The sequence below is a fragment of the Pezoporus flaviventris genome, unplaced genomic scaffold (assembly GCF_033815535.1).
Source record: "Pezoporus flaviventris isolate CSIRO_AGI_PZ_B2104156 unplaced genomic scaffold, CSIRO_AGI_Pfla_v1 ptg000047l, whole genome shotgun sequence".
NCBI lineage: Eukaryota > Metazoa > Chordata > Aves > Psittaciformes > Psittacidae > Pezoporus > Pezoporus flaviventris.
The window spans coordinates 16,367,967-16,389,172 of NW_026892595.1; the positions used below are offsets into that span (position 1 = coordinate 16,367,967).

The 21,206-nt window shown below is 40.3% G+C and overlaps 1 protein-coding gene across 2 annotated transcripts in view; it reads right to left on the minus strand.

Annotated features, from left to right (window-relative positions):
• CDK6 (cyclin dependent kinase 6) overlaps positions 1-21,206 on the minus strand; it is a 127,569-nt gene that overhangs the window by 20,259 nt on the left and 86,104 nt on the right. For both annotated transcript variants that reach the window (XM_061468490.1, XM_061468491.1), the window contains exon 4: positions 14,797-14,906. In XM_061468490.1, coding sequence (XP_061324474.1) covers positions 14,797-14,906 — 110 coding nt within the window. The remainder of the gene's footprint in view (positions 1-14,796; positions 14,907-21,206) is intronic.

The window sequence follows — 21,206 nt, forward strand, 5'->3', positions numbered from 1 at the left end:
CTGGAGTGCCAGGGGAGGTAAAAGGTAAAATAGAAGGGAGTATTAATATTGAAAGAGAAGACACTAAAAAAGATTAGGCACCATTTTGCCAGTCCACTTTGAAGCTAGGATTGATCATTAGATGAATGTTTCCTCGTGTGGGTTTTCATCATGGAAAGTTTGCACCACTTCACTGCAAATGACTGTATTACCTGGAGATTGCTGGACTTTCACCTGGTTTTTAACATACAGGTTGTCAGCCTTGGAAGAGCCAGAGTTGTAAAGTGGACTAATCACAAGAAACTTGCAGATGGATATGCATGTTTCCTTTGCATGCATAACTGAAAGGGAAATGTTAGAAAAAGGGAAACCAGAGGCACAGTGTACAGCTTTATGACCAGTGCCGGGCCGGCTACTGTGTAATTCACTTCTTGATTAAAAATACAACAAAAAATAAATAAAGCAATAAATAAATAAAGTAAGAGGAAGCATAAATGAGAGAAAATACAACCATCTTCAAAGATCCCTTAGGAACTGAGCAATGGAAGACCTTTTTTCTGGGTTCTCAAAATTTTCTTGACACCTTTCATGTAAAGCATAGTGTTTTAAGGTCCCTGGTGTCCTTGGAGCAGAATGATGGGTCTCATTGCCCCATCACTGACATGAAAGGGAGCTTCATCACAGACATCAAGGACCCCAGGGCCAAGCCAAGTGAGATGTAGCTTCACAACCTCTTACAGGAATAAAAAGGTGCTTCAACAGAAGGACACACACACACATATATATATTAAACCCCCTGAAAATTAACGTAAGTGTGGATATTATCTTTGACCATATATGCTCTAACATAGGCAGATCTCATCTGTTCCCAGGCAAAACTGCTTCAGCATTCATTATTAAATTTTTAAATGGAAAAGCCTTGATGGTCGAATGTCCTTCACTTAGTCCTTCAGCACGCACGTCACTGTTCTCTTATCTGCGGACATTTGCCTTTCCAGAAGATTTGTAGGTTTATTTCACCAGGGCTTTAAAAGTCATAATCTCAGCTCAGGGAGAATGATATTAACAGTGGCATCTTGAAAATTGTCCTAACATTTGAAGCAAGTGCTGGAACTACTTACACAACTGACCTTGGAAGAAGGGAAAGGAAAAAAGTGTATGGTCTCTGCTCAGAGTAGAAAAAGAATAAATCTTGTTTGTACTGACAGTTCTACCAGCAATATGGTTTAACTCCTTGTGTGTCAAACACCCACCCCACACCACACACAGTTAAATTACTTCTACTGGTCAGCAGTTTGAATTTAATTATGTAACTGAATTGCAGGCTTTTGCGTTTTTATAACATCCTGAAAGAACTACTGATATGACAAATACAGTGTGGTCATGCGCTTCCCGTGATCACTTACTTAGTTTTCTGTATTCCCTTCTCTCTCATGAGAGAGAACAATGAGGTAACAGTGGCTGTGTATGGGCAGTCTCTGAGACTTCAGACGAGAGCTCCAACAGACATCAAATTTTCATATTTGAAGGAAACATAGAATTCAAAATATTCTACACAATCTGGAACCTAAAATTCTCAACAGAGAATAAAATCCAAGAATAACGAATTAGCTTTTTTTTTTTTTTCCCCCTCTGAGCAAACATTACAAGCTAAGAGAGAGAATCCTTGGGTTTTCTCTCCAACTGGCTTGAGTTGCTTCTGTGTAGTACTGAGTACATGTTTTGATCTATGATCACTTCTGTTGCCCCTGTATTAGGTGTTAATAGCACCTGTTGCACTAAGCCTCTTTAAATTCTCAAAGCCAAAACATCAGAAGAACTGCTGCCCCCTTTCCCCCCAGCAACTAATAGGTCTCATCACTTTCAGCTGTAATAAAACACTCCTGGTCAGAAAAAAATCTCTGAAAGCGGATTACAACCCTTCAAACAAGAAAGGCAGGGAAAACATTTCAGTACCAAACAGTAAACTGTTATGTGAGCAGACGTGAAATTTCAACTTCAACCTTTTTCTCCAGCTGCTGAGTCTGAGTGTCAAAAGATATGAAAGTGGATTAGAAGAATGGTGTGAAGAAAATACTTTCATTTTTAGCAGCTGTGCTGGTTTAGAGTGAATTAATAAACACCTACAGAAAAACTTAAGCACTTAAAGTAGAAAGTATGTAGAGCACACACGCAAGGAAAACTGATAAGAGTTTTCAAAGGCCAGTTAAACTAGACAGAACTTTGCCCCACTTTGTCTCATGAAATACACTCGGTTACTCAGGCTGGAGAAGCTGCAAGATTTACATTCACTGGCCCATGACAGTGCATAGTATTCTGAGTTCACCTATTGAGAGCTCTCTGGTTACTTATCCTGTTCAGCTATTACTGATTTCACATGAAATGTTTTTTTTCCCACTTGAATCCTGACCACAGGGAAGAGTAAGTTAATTTCTGATACTAAAGAGAAAATAAACAAATAAAGAACTTTCAGGTGACAATCCTGCTCAGATGGCACCCACCCCTATGCGACTGCAACATAATACACTTCATGCTGTACATTTGTGTGCTTCAAAGCTTCCCAAATTAATGCTGGGAAAACTTTCATGCTGTTATCTCTGCTTTGCCATTACTGAGCCATAGCCCTGCTTCTGTGCTGCCCATGGGACAAGTCTATTGGCTTTTGACATTACTTTAATGAGAACAGCATACAACTCTGTCTTTGCAAATCAAATGTTTCCTCAGTCTCTGAAGCGCTGAGCACCTGCAGCTCTTTGAGCCACCCCACATCTTGAACATTTTATCCTCACGTTACCAGGTTGTTCACCACCTTTATGTCAACTACAAGGATTTCCCCAAGAGTTGGCTGTCTTTTCTGTAAAAAAAAAAAGTGATTTGCTCAGAATTAAAATAACCAAACACAACAGACTCCTTTTCTGGAGCACATGAATAACTGAGTAAAAGCTTCTTTCCATGGTAAGCAATTTATGCCTTGCTTTTCATACAGTTGTGGCTGTAGTGTTTGCCAAAAATGGAGTTTACAAAAAATTCTGGGCCCTCTTTAAACTCTGCTCTTGCTTTCCAGCAAAGCGCCCTCACCATCAAACTTAGTTAAGATCTTGCAGATGAGTGACACCTACCTCTCCTTTCACAATTGCTTTCTGGAAAAGGAAAACTGATCCCAAGGGAGGAGAGAGGCAAGCAAGCCTGCTTCTGTGCCTCAGTGTGTAGGACACCCAGCTAGGATGCACTTCTGATTTTGTATATACACTCTTCATTGCTAATGGTCTGATGAGATCTAGTTGTAACTGGGTATCTTCATTCTTACAGCATCAGAATATGAGTCATCACTGCCAAACAGGCTTAACAGCTACAGATAGAACATTACTGAAAAAATCTCTTGCTATGTATACTTCCTTTAGATGCTGAAAGATTGCACTCCAATTATTTGGATATAAAGAGCACTTAGAAAATTATTCAATTGTATAGAACAGTGTGTGTGCTGTACTGAGATAATAACAAAACCTGTTTCATGGACATAATCTAATAAAAAAAGATCTGGTAATTCACTGTAGTTGGTCAAATTCTGGATGATATAGCTGACTGAGTCATTTATCTTTAGGTAACTGATCCAGACTCAGTCAAATCAATAGTAACTGAATCTTCGTGCCAATTTACTCCAGCTCAGTAGAATAAATTAGTGGCAATGAAGTAATCCCTTGGATGAAATTCTTATTTGACAAATGTCTATATTCCAAAAGCACTTATTACTGACAAACCTGGATATGTTAGGAGAGAAGCCATGAATATACAGAATATTTAAGTAAAAGAAGAAATCCCGCATCAAAGTCTGCCTCAGAGTTGCTTCTGGACAGCATGCATTCAGTGCATCTATAAAAGGAAAACAGAGCACATTACGCACAAGTTTCTGGAAGAAGTCATACGGTTTGACCGTGCATAGCTAGACTGTCGTTTCCTCAAAGACTGCAAAATGAAGCATGCGGCCAGCATAAGAGGGCAGCCAGGCTTGTCGCATGCTGACATCAAGAGCTCTCCACTTGTCAGATCCTGGCTCTGTCTCTCACAGAGCCAGTGTACTGTGGTGACTGTGTCTCACAAGGACTCATGTGGACAGGGCCAGTGTGTCAGCAGGTCAAGCAGACCATGGAAGCATATGCGATGGCAGTGCCACAGGAGTTGCGCAAACGAAAATCAGAAGCAAGGCAACAACGTGTGTATTCATATCACAAGGCAAACTGTGGCTTCAGAGGAAGAAGGGACAGGAACTAGTGTGAGCTGTATCCTACCATGCCTCTTTTCTATTTTTTAGCCAACACCAGGACTGTGAGGACTGATGGCAAAGATGGCTCCAGCCACATGTGGGTACCACGTACACTACTCTGTGGCAGTCAGCACATAAACACAGGAGAGGCTGTGGCCGTCTCCCTTGACTAGGACCCTAGGTCTTTGACATCTGCAACTACAGCCAGAGCACAGACTCCCAGTTCAGCTGGCAGTGTTCTCTGCAGTGGTCTGAACCCTGTGGTGTAGGTAAGATTTTCCACAAAAGCAGCAGGGAGCTGCCTCTGGGCACTGTGGCTCCCTTGGAGAAATGGTTTTCCAGAATGTAAAATATCAAATTTTCTCTTGCTTTTCTCTTTGACATTTTGAGCTTTCTCTCACAGCCAATTATTTTCTTGGTACAAAGTAGTACAATGTTTCAGAAAGCTGTTTTTCTCTGTCTTTAGTTGTTTTTAAACTCCTGCTGTCGCCTGTACCTTAAACGCACTTTCCACTTCTCTCATGCAGATTTATAAGTGTTTTTAAATGTAAAGAACATCTAACAGCTTTGGTGAGCATATAGATACGGAGCAGTAGTATGAAGCTGTTGAGAAGAAAAGACACAAATGCGAGACAGATTTGTGGAAACCTCATAGGAGCCTTCCAGTATCTGAAGGGGGTCTACAAGGATGCTGGAGAGGGACTCTTCATCAGGGACTGCAGTGACAGGACAAGAGGTAACAGGTTCAAACTTAAACAGAGGAAGTTCAGGTTAGACATAAGGAAGAAGTTCTCTACTGTGAGGGTGGTGAAGTGCTGGCACAGGTTGCCCAAAGAAGTGGTGAATGCTCCATCCCTGGCAGTGTTCAAAGCCAGGTTGGACAGGGCCTTGAGCAACCTGGTCTAGTGGAAGATATCGCTGTCTGGCAGATGGATTGGAAACAGAAGACCTTAATGTCCTTTACAACTTAAACCATTCTATGATTTTATGATTCTCTAGACTATTACACACCATTTTTATTACTGACCAATGGTAGTTAATTATTACAGTGTGGTTTTTTTTTCTGGACAATCAAATACCTAAAAATCAGTAAAGCTGCCCAGATCAGAATTTCTGACTAGACACTCAACTTGAGGAAAAACCCACACTCGGGAGCTCACCAACTTGAGCCAGAGTTAAAATCTAGTCTTTCTCCCCCCTCCCTGGAGTGCACCAGTGTTCAGGAAATGATCCCAGGAGTTTAAATATCTTTTTGTAGCCATTTTCTTATGAAAGAGAAAAGTAAATAAAAACAAAGTTTAGTTCTATTACAAGTCAAACAAAAGTACACAGAGCTTCCCCTGGCCAAACTCTAGGCAAAAAGCAAAGCCTCTCTCAGCCAAGTTCCTGAAGAGGAAAGCTGTGTGAAAGAGCTAGGAGACCCTTTCAAAAGGAAAGTCTTTGGGCAGTGCACAGCTGGCTACCCCTCCCCAGGTTGGAGAGGAAGGGGCAACACTGCTCTGCTTCTCTCCTGTTCTCTGGCTGGTGATGTGACTGCTAAAAGCCATCTGCAGCTGGGGTTATCAAAGCAGCCCTTAGGCTGCTCTGGATTATCCCAGGAATGAACTTGTCTTTGAGATGCTCCCGAAGACACAAAGGTGGTGCCATCTTCACATGGACTGACTAGCGGCATTTCCAAATATCCATTACAAATGCTGCAATGTAATACCAAGGACTTAGAAATATCTACATCACGACTGATATGTTGTGGTCTTTCTCCTAGCCACAAGGTCTCTTCCTCTGACCTCTGGCCAGCTAACTCAGATTGTCAATCTGGAATACCACACCTCTAAGGAATGTATGTTTTTGCTAGGATGACGTGTTCAGGAGGATTCCAGACTAGAGCAGTGTCACCTGCATGGGAAGCTTTCCAGGAGGGGACTCTCTCAGTCAATGCAGAGCTTGAGCTGCCAGCTCAGAGCCACCCAGTCCTGGACCCTTGCCCAGTGCCTGCCTGACACGACCCCACACCTGAACTTAACAGTCAAATTAAACTTGGTCAGCTAACACTGTTTCTGTAGGTCTCCCTACCCATGCCTTAAGGTTCCCTTCTGTTTTTTTGTCATGGGTAGTGACAGTTTTTGGTTTCTATGGTTTATCAACGGTTTCCTTTACCAACTGATCTATTCCTCTGACTGAAAGTCTGGCACAGCTGGAAATTAGGAGGAAAACCACAAGTGAATGGCGTGGCACTCACCACTCATCTCCAACCACAGACTGATACAGTTACTGGATTTGCCTAACGGCTATCAATCAGCCAGACTGTAGACACTTAGAAAGATACAAGTTAGAAAAGGCTTGAGGAAAAATGTGAGCTAAAAACCAACATGGTATTTTACTTTTTATGGGGTAATCCTGTCTTGGAAACTCACATCTATTTCATGCTTCATAATTAGTGGTATTATTCTGACTGCTCCCCCTTCTCTCCATTAAGGTGTGCTTCTCCACTGCCCAAAGCCAACAGGAATTCTGCCTTGGAGGTCAGCTTAAACAGAAAACAATCCTGCCTATCCAAAAAGTAAAATAGCATGAACAAGTGCAGTCTCCTGCCTTCCTTTGTTAGTTAAGTTTGAAGCAAAATTTCACTGTTGTTCCATCAGATCACTAAGGTCACTAAGCTAAATTGTGGCCTGGGTCCACTCACCTTAAAAAAATGCTTGAAGAAAATCTTTGTAATAGGATGGACACTTATCTGGGGAGGAACTAAAAATCCTATTTTATTAGGTCTGGTTTGGAAAAGCCATCAGCCTCCCACACACTCATATGCACATGAATGGCAGAAGAATAAAGGCAGAAAAGTGCAAAGCACAGAATTTTGAAAGCTAACAAGATCTTTCCAAGAAACGAACCTTCTCCCAGTACAGTTGGTCTGGACTGTGGTGAACTTTTATGGCACTTGCAACTTAAATCATTCTTGTAACAAAACAAGATAATTTCCAAAAATGGCAAAAACAAACTCAGGCCAGAACTGACAGTACTTCGGTTCAAAGGCTACAAATCCAGCTATGTAGGTTATACAGTTCTAAGCTGCAACATCCACCTTTGCTTGTTAAAATAAAGACAAAACAGAAAGGGGAGGGGGGAAAGGGGGAGAGAAAGTTGTTTTAATTTTCCTGCTACCAAATCTAACTGCGAGCAAGTAGATAAGTGAATGATAACACTTTCAAGCTCTTGGTCCACTAGATACGTTGGCATAAGGGTCACTGGAAAACACCAGATAATATGATTGCAAAGTCTGTGTTTAAAATTTCTGCATGATAAAGAGAACAGTTCTCTCTTTAACCACACTTAAGATGTTTGCCAGTTTATACAGAAAACCCAACTAATAAGCAACATTCATGGCTGTATTTACATAGTTGTTTTTTTGCCTAGATGTCTCTACTGTCTTGGTTTTATTATACCCTCCCTCCCAATATCCAGTTCTACATCCTTTTTTTCTTTCAAAATGTTCCTTTTCTGCTCCCTCTGTTTCTCTCTTCTTTCCAACATGAAGAAGATTTGAAATATATTACTGCTCTCTTCTCTCTCTGCTTTTGAAAGGTATTTTTGAAATGTGTTGGAAATACGAAAACAGCACAAAAAGAGAGGGTTAAGCTTAGCACTGAAAAAAGATAGAAACCTTACCATATGGAGAAATATAGGATCTAGTAGGCAAAGCAAAATATCTAATGCTGCATAACTACTGTGCCCACTTAAGCCAGTGGGGACTAAATGATGAGATAAGCTGAAGCACAGGAAAATAACTGACAAAGAATTAAAATGCATCTAAAATGAGACAAAGCCATGTCATAGAGGTATGCTTCACAATTCCTTACATGGCAGTATTCATATTTTAGACTCTTCACTATCTTTAGAGTCTCCTTTCAGACTCTGTTCACGGCACTATTCTTGTATGTGCAGAAAGGTAAAGCAAAAAACTGTCAGTCAGAGTTGCCTTCTCTTTTGCTCAATATGACCAGGATGTCACCTGCAATACCCATACACACAGCAAGAAGTTAAAAACCCAGTTGGGTGGTAGCTCACAACCATGAGCAAAACAATTCTTAATAAAGGTAATTTTTAAAGACAAGGAATATAATCCTTCCCTACATAAATCCTGCTGACTTCTCCATTATTTCCCACCTGACGTAAGTCATGCTAAGTTTATTCACTGATTTGAGACAGTTTTGTTTATGGTGTGTTATATGGAGATGTGGTCTCTCTCTTCTGGTCCTGTCCAAACTGAAGTACCTTCAGTCATATTGTAGCCTGAATTGATGAACTTGATCTATGGCAAGAGTTACATACTGTACTTAGAAAAACAAGCTTCATATTAAGTTGCGTAGCATTTTGCTGTTAAAGTTCCAGTATATCACAGAATTATATGATACTTTACTATCAATAACAGGCTTTAAACAAATGTTTCTGCTCCCCAATGCTTTGAATAACTGAACAATATTAATGGAAAACAATTTTAAGAGATTACATGCTGTCATTTAATTTGAATTACTTAGTACATATAAATCCTTCTGTCAGGTATGCATTTGTGAAGCTACAGATTCTTTGCCTGTTTCTCAAAACCATTCAACAGTAAAGCAACTCATCACAAGGAATGACTAACTCAGGGTATGTCTGGAGTAGAGGACATAGTACTTCAAATTTCCAAGCAGTTCTCTGCAATTGCAGAATTTCTGTGAATCACATTCCCCAAAGCCCACTGTCCTCTAATTCATTCTCCAGATGAAGAACATGCTTAGGCAGCTGAGAACCTGTGATTCTGCTGTTGAACATACATCGCCAGATGTATACCTGATTTTTCCAAAGTGCAACCTTAACAGACTACATCTGTAAGAGGTTAGCACCTATAGGAACTGCTAATTCAGACCACATGATAAAACTGATGCTAGTTAGAACAGATTCACGGATGAACTGGACTGCAGATCTCTTCCAACACAAAAGGTGCCTGTCCCATTCAAAGCACCAGAGAACCTGCAGACTCTGTTATGAGCTATCCCTTTGTTGCCTACTGCTAAGAAATGGGAGTACACACCTCCTTCTCTGGATAAGGACATGCATACAGTAGCTCACCTACCCATGGACTAATTTCCTTTGAAGCTACCTTTTGTGTGTGTGTGTGATATTTTAGCAGATGGGTAACAACAATCATACTAGCAGAATGTCTTAAATTATTGTAAAAATAGGTTGAACGCTCTTTTGCTTGTGCTACACAGTCTCACAAAGACCTGAAGAGTCATTCAACCTTACATGGAATCACAGTCTTATGGTCTTAGGGAGTTACCTGCTGAGGGTTATTTCACAGATATGACAATCAAACACTTGTACAACAGCATCACTAAAAGAAGTGCAAAGAATCGGAGCTGGGACAACACTAAGCAATGTTCTCTCCTCCTTGCCGGTTTGCAACAGCGTCTTCTATGGAGATCATTCCAACTAAGTGCTGTACTGTGCACACTAACAGAGATTAGCTCTTCCACTCCTTGCACCACTCTGTTGAACTGAATTGTTTCTAGAGAGGTTACAATTCCCTTTGGAGTCAGGGTTAATTTCAACAGTGACTTCAGCGGAGCCAAGACTTTACCACATGATCCAGCTAAAAAGAGTTATTCTTTTCACTCAGCGATAGAAGTTCAAAGTTTCCTATCCAGCTTCAGGTTTTGGAGACAGCTTAAAAACAGGTGTTCCTCCATTACACTTGGCTATTTCCTTCTGCAACCACTTGACCATATTTATCCCACAAAGCATTAACTGAAACTTAAGCTGCAGACCTGACTGCTTTTCCCTCACTCACACATAGAGGAAGAATCCAGGGGCAGGTGGGTGCCACATCTCTGTCCACAGATCAGATCTATCCTACCACCTACGACCTGGAGTCGACACAGAAAAAGTGCATGCAACGTGTCTGGTGGTTGCATTTTAAACACTAGTAATAACCTCTGGCTTATCTAGAGAGGGGAATAAAGTTATACTTATTTTTGTGTGAACGATTCTTTACAATTACTTTATACTGTAAGAATATGTGTCTAAGAAAGTATATGTGTGTATTGCTAGGTTTTTTAAAGCTGTTAAAAGTTTTACGATTAAGGTCCCAAATCCAGAGTTCACATCACAGCCTGATCACCAGATGAGGCTCTAAGCTTTGATTTTATCACATCTGTGTACATTACCTAGAGCAACAAAGTCTTGGAATCCTGGCTTTTCTACACACAATGATGTAACTCTAATTGGACAAATTTATACCATTGAAAGATGGTATAAATACATGCCTATAGCTGGTTTCCTTATGCCTGTTGTTCGTGCTCACCAGGGAACTTGTCCCATCATAGGTGTTTTAGTAGAGCCACACATCTCTTCATTGCTGCTACAATTTTCAAGCATGGCTGGTTGGCAGTAACTGTCTCATACATACTAGGATCTGGCAGAGAAAGCTGAAAAATGAGACAACTGCTAAAAAAATGATTTAACATTTAAAAATGAGTAATAACCTCATTCTATTTGTGCCAATCATGCGGTTTATGAAATTCTGGGACTGATGATCTTACCAACAGTAGGCTGATTGAAACACCATGGAGCTGGTGCATGGATGGTCTCAGTAAGAAGCCCATGTGCCTGGAATTAATTTCGCTCAGCTGGATGAAGCTTGGGGCACTGAGATAATACTGTTTTACTTCTGGTTTGGGGAGGTAGAAAAGGTTTTTGGGAGAGGACAGTCTTTCAATTTTTGGGTTTGAATTGGTACCTGTAAGGTTCATGAAGATGGTGCATGCAGTCACAACACTGGCCACTCTCAAATGCATGACTTCTTCAGCTTGAGTGGGCTGTGAATATAGCATCGGCTACAAAAACTGGTGATCTCTTCTGAAGATTTTTAGCTCTATATTTACTACAAAGGAAGACAAACTCAGTTGTTTGTGCAATATTACAGTTAAACTTGCCTAGCTGGTATTATTATATAGATATCCAACTGATGAGTCCTACATACACACACACTAACACCCTTGTGTGCAGGATAGAAAACTTACAGGATTGTGATTTTGAAGACTGGGCATGTATAGATGCACTAAGAGCTAAGCATCAAAAGATTTTGACATTTTTTCTCATGACTGCCTACATGACTGCCTGAGTGCAAAACTGGTGATCTCTGCTTTCTTTCACCCAGATTCAGATTCCAGTTTTCTTTCCCTCTCCCACTCATTCAAATCGATTAAGATTTACCTAATCCAAGCAAGAAGACAGTCCCTTCTTCTCAAAAATACTGGTCATGGCTTCCTGCTTTGGAGCTGCCTGCAGTCCTTGAGCCAGCTGGAAGTTTTATGTGTCCAGACAGAAGTGGATGCTACTCCCATGTTTGCCTTTCTCTTTAATGAGTTGTTCACTATATAGGAGGTACAAAGCCCTTTTCTACTGGCCAGGAAAATGCTCAGCCTCAGAGTGAAAACTTTTTATAAGTAATCCTTATTTTACCTAAATGTAAAGAAAACATAATGCTAATCTTCTTCTTGTGCCAAAGGCTGCCCCCATGCCACTGGGCCCTGTCAGTCCTGCCCGCTGCACCTCTGAAAGATTTTGTGATACGGCAGCAAGCCACACAGCATACCTCATAATTTTCCTTACTGGTTGTTATTCTTAATGCACCATAGCTTTTGAATCACAAAGAAAACAGTCACTGTGACAAATACATTTACGCTTTTGTTAGGTAAGGATAGTCCGTCCATAGGAATCTGTGCGAGGGGTTTCAAGATACAACCTTTGTGCCTTCACACATGCAGAAGCCTACAAATCTGTACCATATTTAAAGTGTGTGCATTTTAAATATAGCTATGACTTTATACATACCTCAGATTGCAGGAGGACCAGAGTCCTCAGCTGAGAACTGTCATTTGTTTAGCTCCGTCAGCCAAGATGAAAGAAATGTTAAAATTTACTCTAGGTGTATCCAGACAGAGATGTATTTACTTTATTTTTTGTGCCTATGAATTCCTTTATACACTTTTGTGTATTTTAGATCTATTTCACAGACAAACACTTTGTTTGCATTTGTCTTAAATGGCTTTGGATTAAGGGTGATTTAAATTAAATGAGGTGCACAGCAATTTGTAACATAGGACTGGAACATTCATACAGAGCTGACATCTCCCCTACACTTGTCCAAACCTATAGCAACCTAGCTGTGCTTTCCTACAAAACTATATTCTAGCAAACTCAAACTATCAACTGTAAAAAACTGTAAAAAAGCTCAGAAGAGCCTCAGTACATTTCTTAAAAATGACAGAGCTTTAAAGCCTTTCAAAGAGAAAGCAAAAAAGAGCAGGGAAGAAGGCAACAAGTACCCAGTACCGCACTAAAAAGAAAAGGTTGTCTTAATGTCAAACCAACATCTACTTCTAAGCTTTAGCCACATTCTCATACTCTTATCCTGTCAACACCAGTGGAAATACAGATCAGTGATTACCCAAGGGCACTACCATTTTCCAGCAGAAATAGCTCTTGCATTTATTCAATCTTTTGGAAATAATCCATGGAGTTTGCAAAATTTTACAGTTTACTGCCACCAAGGTCACAGTAACATGGGTTTTCTTTTGCAATCCATCAGGAGAATCAAAAGACAACATATATCATATAGAGAGTATTGCAACATTAACCCCATACAACTGTCCATGGAGATAGCACTTGGTGCTGTTCATTGTGGCTTTATGGCAATGCGCCTTGAGAGTAGCCTTCCAAATCATGCTTGTATGTGAAAGTCATATTGTTTCCAATGAAATAACAGTACATACAGGCTTGGCAGATTCCTGACCTCTACGGTTTTTGACAGACTCCCAAATTTAGGACTAAGAATGTCAGACTGACCCTGTATTTGGCAAGAATAATACACGACCTGGCTTTATCAAACTCTGCCATAAGTCTGATCTCATTTCCATAAAAAAAGTATTAATGTAATATTTGCATTTGTAATCAAACAGAAAATTGAACTGTCCCTAATTTAATTTACTATGTTGGACTTGGAGAATCACTGAGGCTTATACATCATAAAAGAAAAAACTAAATGAAATTGGTGGCACTTGTATATGGCAATATTTCATATCTGTCAGAATACTGCAAATTACATGAGAAAAAAGCATGTAATAAAGTTCTGAGTTCAGTTGTTTGTCCCATACTACTCTTATTGAAAATGCTAAAATTAAGTTGTTGACTCTGCTATTCAAATTAGAAAAAATATCAATGGCTTAATGCTATTATGAATCTAGCAGTATATGGGATAAGACTAAATCTTTAAAAGTTTGCAATGGAGGGTTTAAAGAATCCACATTCTTTTTTTCTCACATTTTCTGACCTCATTTCTGAGTCAGAAGCAGAGAGGGTGGAGTGTAATAATTCTACCCCGGCCATTTGACCAGGCAAGAAGCCCAAGAAAAATGATTTTTCCATATACTAACATTAATAAGTAGTAGAACCCTAAAGTTACTTTTCAAGACTTCAATTATTATTTTGAACTTAACACTGTATAAATTAAATAGTTTCGCAAGGCCCTTGCAGTATGGCTTCTCCTTGTGAATTTCCTTGTGAATTATACTGATTTTGGTTTTTAGGCTACCCAACGTATCATTTTCTTTCACATTTTCTTTATGTGTATTTTTTGATTTTACAGTGAGTGTACAAAATGCTACAGAGTTTCTAGATGGAGATCAGCCAGGTGATGACAACACACACTTTTTGCAGCAAGCTCAACCGAAATGCATGTGACTGGGTTAATGCTGAGATAGATTCATCTTGTTAAGGTTCCTGAGGGTTTGTTCCTCTCCAAACCCTACATGGTACAGCCTCCAAATTAGTGTCCTCCCATGGGGAAAGACTAGTACACAAGTGCTCCTCTCATATTTACAACTCTGCACCAGCAGTAACATTCTGCAGCATGATAGTTCTGACAGCCAATTTAACTGAATCAGCTCCCCCAACAAGTCTTTTATCTGCTGGATTTTTTTTTTTTTTTACTACATTTAACATTTCTGTTACCCTACACTCAGGCTAAATAAGTTATTCTTTAAAAAATCCTACCTTTGTTTCCTACTTCTAGAAATCCACTTCACAGTGACTTTTGAGATCTCAAACGTGCAAAGAGGAGACTATAAGCAAACACCTGATGCTCCAGTGCACAAACTCCAGAGCAAGAAGACTGCTGACCACTATGCCCTGCTTTCCTCAGGGTAAATCCTTTCCAGAACCCTACTTTACTTGATCAACAGCCTCTCTAGCGCACTTTTAATTGCATTTGGACTTACATGTAACAGGAATACATCAATGCTGACATAGGCTTTACCAAAACTTGTATCAGAAAAGAAAGACTCCAAGATAGCAACAAGTATGAATTAGCAATGGACATTTAAACGCTGCACTGCAAATAGAACATCCTATCAGGCCTTTCCAATATAAACGTGATCCAGTGTACTGTACCAGACATTACTGCACATTTTTTAAAATTTCAAATGTAAACCATGAAGAAAATAAAACCGTTTTCTTACTTTCGACGGAACATTTCTGCAAATATGCAGCCAACACTCCAAAGATCGACTGGTGTTGCATAGCTGGACTGAAGCAAAACTTCAGGAGCTCTATACCACAAAGTAACAACCTGTAAAACAAAAATGAACATAAAAGAGAGCATGCTTAGTTACATAAATACAACTTCATAAGTGCAGTGTATACAGCTCCCATTTAGTTTAATCCAAATCATAAATTTCACAAATTAGGGCAAACTGTCTTGGCCAGTGCATAGAAAAGGGCCCTGTAAGGAAAACCTTAGTATAGATAGCTGCAGTGATGATGAGCTGGGAAATTAGACCACTTCATGCCAAGAACAGTCCAGTTCAGGGTACAGCAAAAATACAGTAAGAGAGTCCAGTGTTGGTGTGATATCACTATATCACAGCACACTATGAGAAACACTGACACTTTTGCAACTTACAGGCTTCCAAACACTTTCCAGGGGAGATCTGGATTCTCCTAGAGCAAATGTTAGTCTACTTAAAGTTCTTAAACTTTTGTGGACCCCTTAGATGTAGTCACCAGAGCCAAACTGGAAACAAATAAGCTAAGGAATGACATGGGTTTACCCATAGGACAAATCAGAAACTTGTCTGTCCTATGCCCTTCATAGTCTATGTATTATTTTTTGTTAAAGGAATGGGGTTAGCTCAAGTGTATGGGCCAAGATGGGTGAACATGTCTGACCGTCTCAAAAGTTCTTGCTGAAGAAACAACTTTATTTTTTTTAAAATCAATTTCATATAGATTAAGTCAATCCTCAAAGATGTTCCTTATGAAAGGTATTCAGTGCTGCCCACTGTGGCTTCCTTACCCACTAGAGGTACCTCAAACTCAGTTTTCAACTGAGCAACAGAGCATAGGGATTGCTGGCAGATTCCTGAGCTTTCTAACTGTGTGAGAGTCTCTGCCCATGTGCTGCTGGTTAGACCAGCAGTAACTTCTCTCAGAATTTATTTCCGAATGACACACTCTTTTCCCAGGGACATAAGCCACGTAAAGCGTCTGCTTTTAGGCTGTTCTTCTCCTGGTGGTCATGTTGCAACATCTTGTAGACATCCAGTGGGAATTTTACTGGTACTGCTTCATCAATGTACTTTGATGTGTCCTGCATATTGGACCCACAACAGAGATGGGACAGTTTATCCTTTTGTTTCCCACACGTAGACCAAATACAGACAAAGCTGACTGTATCTTCAGTGTATTTACAGAAGAACCCAAGGACCTTCTTCCGAGTCCTGCCTGATGTATTATGTTGATGGAATATAATCTCAGAGCCATGGGAGTATCCTGCTCCTGAATACAGTTACAATACAGCCATAACAACACATGATCATCAGCTAAATAACAGTATTTTCTTAATGTGTGCTATAATTTAAACCTCTGACTATTAATCTGGGAGCATGGAGGGTCTCAGCAATTATTGCTTCGTTTCTCCTAGAGTCACAAATGTTGGAGATACAGCATTCAGAAGGAGCATGAAAAAAAGCAAAAACACCGAAAAGGAACAAATGTAAAGACAAGAACAACTTTAAAAAGTACGTTAACTAGGATAGCGAGTTCTGAATTTCAAGACCAGTACAAAGAAATGCATAAGAAGAGTGGTTTTTTTTAATGATAACAAAATAATTGTCTTTTAAGCAAAAATAACAATGGAAGTAATCAGCCGAATTTGCTGGTCAAAGACAGCTGAAACAAAAGCAAATAAAACATTTATTACAATCATTACATGCCATGACAGCCTTTGGAACTTCTGAATGGCTATTGAAGGGAGGTTCACGGATATTTGCACAAGTGGTCATATTTGCTAACAGTCCTCTTAAACACTTTGATCTCTATTCATAAAATTTGTCTTTGAAACAGTTCAATAAGACAGTGCAAAGTACTGCACTGGCAAACCAGACTTCCAGGTACCTGTCCACAGAAACAGATTCCTGTGTGGAAGTTGGGCATTATTTAACTTCATTTGTCTTGTTCCTGATTTGGTACCATACAGACCACCGATGCTTTTTCCAAAATATTTCTCCTGATAAAAACCAGGAAAGTTTCTTCAGAGATTCACTCCAGGGAAAGAAGACAAAGGTACAGGAGCTTAGGGATTTTACTGGAGCTGCCCTATCTGAGTCACATGGATTTCCTCCTAAAACACATACATATTTTTCCTGATGCAGATATAGCTCTGAAACTGAACTGCACTTCTAGTCTCTCAGTACATTTGTGGAAAAGCTTACTTAAGTGCTGCTTTGAGAAATTAGATATAACAATTTCAACTCATTATTGTTTGTCAGTGGCTGGGTGCGGCGTCAGAAGTAAGAGCTTTATGATCTCTGATCTGTGGGAATACCACCAAACCTCATGATTCCTGGTTTGAGATCCACATGGCTCTTCTCACACAGAATGAAAGGGTGCTTTACTTTCCCCAGTCCCCTCAGCCCTCCACAGTAAGGCTCTGCACTCTCACAGGCAAAGGATTAGGGGATGCATGGTTGTGTCTGCACAGTCTGAATACTTCTGACAATGTATGCTCCAAACTGCAGTCTGTTTTCCAGGGAAGTTGCTTGTTTCCAGAGAAGACTGTTGCAGCTCGTGGCCAGTCCCCAGGTGCTGGCTCAGGGGGCACAGTGCTGTGTTCAGAAGGCTGCAGAAGCGTGCAACACGTTAGCTGCTTCTCCCACGTGACCACCTACTGGCACAGTTCCCCAGGCGTTTGTACCCTGCAACACCCCATGCACGCACACACAGGGGCCTGGACATTTTACTTCTGAGTAATTTGGAAACTTCAGCCTTTTAAAATATATATATATATTTCCAAAGTCTCACAGTTAAAATTCCAGCAAATGCCTGATTGCCTTATAGTCAAAGAGGAAGTAATCTGTGTTGAGCTGTTTTGTTACAGTTCGTCATGACTCTGTAATTATAAAAGTGACCAAGTAACCTTTGTGGTTTGTAATAAGTAAGTCTGTGCTTCAAAATGTGAACCTGAAAAGAATCAAAATATACTGAATGTCAGTCTGCACACAAGTAATGCTACAGACGAATCCTCTAGTGGTCAGGGTCTTCTGAAAAGCACAGAATGATGCAGATGATGCAGTGGTTTTGACAGAGTTTCACACTCTCTCTTACCATAGAAACCAAGAAAATATTTGTGGACATTCCATTAACATTTGCAGATAAGTTGAAATGAAAATTATTCTGAACACAGGATATGGTGAGACTGAACAACTAGATCATCATTTCCTCTTTAACACAGTTCTGACTTAGAATGAAAAAATGCTTTGCTTAGGTAAGCCACACCACCAGTGAAACAGGCTCTCCCTGAGAGATACAGCACTTGATAAAGAGCTGCTTGATGAAGTCCCATTTTTAGGATGAAGAAACCAACCACCTTCATTGGCACATTCCACTGTGTCTGCCTCTCCTGAAAGTCTGAGAAACATGTCATGTGGCACATGGTGATTTCTGTAGGAAAAGGAGTTCATGCACACATGCTGACAGAGATCCTAAATTCAGCGCAAGACTCCTGAAAACTTGAGAGGTTGTAGGCTTTAGTGACCATGTCACATCTTAGTCCTCCCATCAAATAAGCTTCCCTCCTTTGCCTCCTCCTCACTTCTCCTCACCCTGCCTGGTCTATTTTGCCCCTCTCTTACAACAGCCAGATTCCACCCAGCTGACCCCTGCCTCCTGTCTCCTCTCCCCTGCCTCTGCCTTCATACCCCATGCCAGTGTCCCCCCTGACAGTGTCACTCAACATGACCAATCCACTCTGTTGCTCATGTGTAGACACCCGGGTGGACTCAGCCTGCTGCCCCACCACGTCCCATGTGCTCTGCCTTCCCTCACATTCCCTGTCTGCTTCCTTCACACCCTCAAACTCCCTGAATTTCACACTGTCCCCTCTTTTTCCAACCGCCTCAGAAGGCTCCTGGGTCAGATTAGCTCCTTTTTTTCCTTTAGCTTCTCAGCCCACTCTGCCTGTCCTGAGGATACCGTATGACATTTGTATTTCATAGTCTGATCAACATACAAAAGAGACTGAGAATAATTCATACACTGGAAGGAGTACATACTTAAAGGAGTAACTATGCTCCTTTTCCAGTGCATATTTGTGTTTTCACTACCCAGATAAGATGGGATGATGCGAGATAAAAACGATATCAGTAGCTGCAGATCGCTGGTTCTAACAATTTAAATGTCAATAGATTAAGGCAGCACTTCAGGATGAAAAGAAATGAAATGTACATCTGAGAGGTATTAGAAAGGAAAAGGACATCTGCAAGAGTCTACTGAGACTGTGTCTGACCCCCTAAAGAAGGAAATGTGCTCAGTGAGAAGCAAGGGGACAGCTGCATTTAGAGTCAGAGAAGAACTTTATTTTGAAATACAGCTTTCTCCCTTATTATACATGACAGATTTTGCAATCTGGGATCATCTAGCCCCAGGAGTTTCAATCCTGCAGTTCATGGTACCTGTTCCTGATGAAAAGTCAAATTAGTGGTATCTGCTCACTAGCAAAGTGAACATAAGACCTAGGCATTGTGTCAGTCTCATTTAATTTCCATTTACTTTACAGAGCAGATTTTAGCTTTTGGAAAACTGCTTAAGTTAAATGGATCTCACAATACACAGCCCTTTCCAAATATAGTTGCTGTCTGAATAGCATACAGTTCAGAAAAGACAAACAGAGGTTTAGGGATGGGGTTCAGTAACATAGACACAAAAGACTACATTTTGGTTTGCCACAGACTTTAAGTACAGACCAGCGCTCAGTTGCACAGCTACAGGAACAAAGCAGGGATCAGACTGTAACACAGAGGCTATGTCTGTGCTAGGAAATTAAATGGGAAGGGAAATGTTCCTTTGGCACTGAGACCAACAGGCACAGAGTGGCCTATGTCCATATTATTAAATTCTCAGCCCCTCAAAAAAGGTGCAAAACTGCTTATTGGGAATGATGTCTGGTCCATGCTTAACTGTGCCTAGGAACTGTCTGGGGAAAGGCCGGTTGGCATAACTTAAAACCATGCCAGGAACTATTCTAATAATTTAGCAGTATAGACAATTGAGCTCCAGTACCCATGAACGCTTCCTGGCACTCTAGTCTACTAGTCAGTGAGTCACACTGTCGCCCTGGGTCTTCCTTTCACTCCAGAGAGAAAGTGTTTTGCTATGCTTCCCTCACCCCTGCTGATTCAGAAGGGGCTCCAGGAGGGCAATGGGGTGGGGGAGGCATGGCCCACTCCTCATCTCACCCAGCAGCTAGTCTTATTTTATCTTGAGCATGTTGTACAGGTCAGATGAACGAATGCTGCAACTGCAGTTGCATTCTATGAGGAGAATTTAACTAACTGGCCCACAGGTAGACATCTTTCTTTTAGACATCTAAAGCTGGATGAGATTAATTCTACTCTAATTAATTCTGAGGGGACTTTGAAGAGGCCTATAAATCTTTTAAAATACTAGTTTTCATAGAAAGCATGCCACAAAGGCAATTAGCAGGATGCTTAAATTCATACAAGGCGTCCTTGAATCCAAATAATATCCTTCCAAATAGTTTGCCTTTGTGATTGTGGTTTCTACTGTACTTCTTTTGCTGCTGATTTTGTTAATTATATTTGCCATTAGACATTGGCTCATTTCATTGCTTAAAGCATTAAAGCATTTCAACCTCATGAAAGATTATTTGGAATTTATTTTTTTTAAGTTTCCTAATACGGTTTTTAAACTCAAGTTATTTTTTTCAGTTCTCACTAACAGGGTTTTCACATTATCTTTGGGGCATCTTTCTGACTCCTTTTCATTTATTTTTGTCCTTTCTGAGTAAAAATGAGGGAATATAGCTAATTTATGTGGTAGTATCTAGAATATAGCTCTTTAGTGTTGCTTCATGGTCTCCCAGCTTTACTTCAGATTGTTCAGGAGGATTCAAAGTGGAATCTTTCCAACTTCATTATGGAACTGCTACTGCATGGCTTCTGCTTCAGGTCTCAGACTCTAAAATGAGTTGCAGAATCCTCTCCAAGCTTTGTAGAAAATTTCTCCTTAGCTGTATAACTAAGCCTGATACTCGTCACAGACTAGCTGGGAAGGACAGAATTACAGATGACTAAAAATCTGGGCTTGCAGACTTGTATACTGATTGAAACCTGGCTTTATACTCCACTGTGGAGAGATTCTCTCTCCCTAATACACCTCCCTCTTGCTTGCTGGAAACAAAGCACTGAATCTCCACAGAGTCTGAAAAGAAAATTTGTAATTTCTTAAACGAACCTGCTTAAAAATGGCTCTGATCTGACAGTGTAACATTACTTAAAATGAAGTCAATGTAACATAAAAAATTGCTTAGGAAGAATTTGCCACCAAGTCCTCCAAGGACACTGCAAAGACC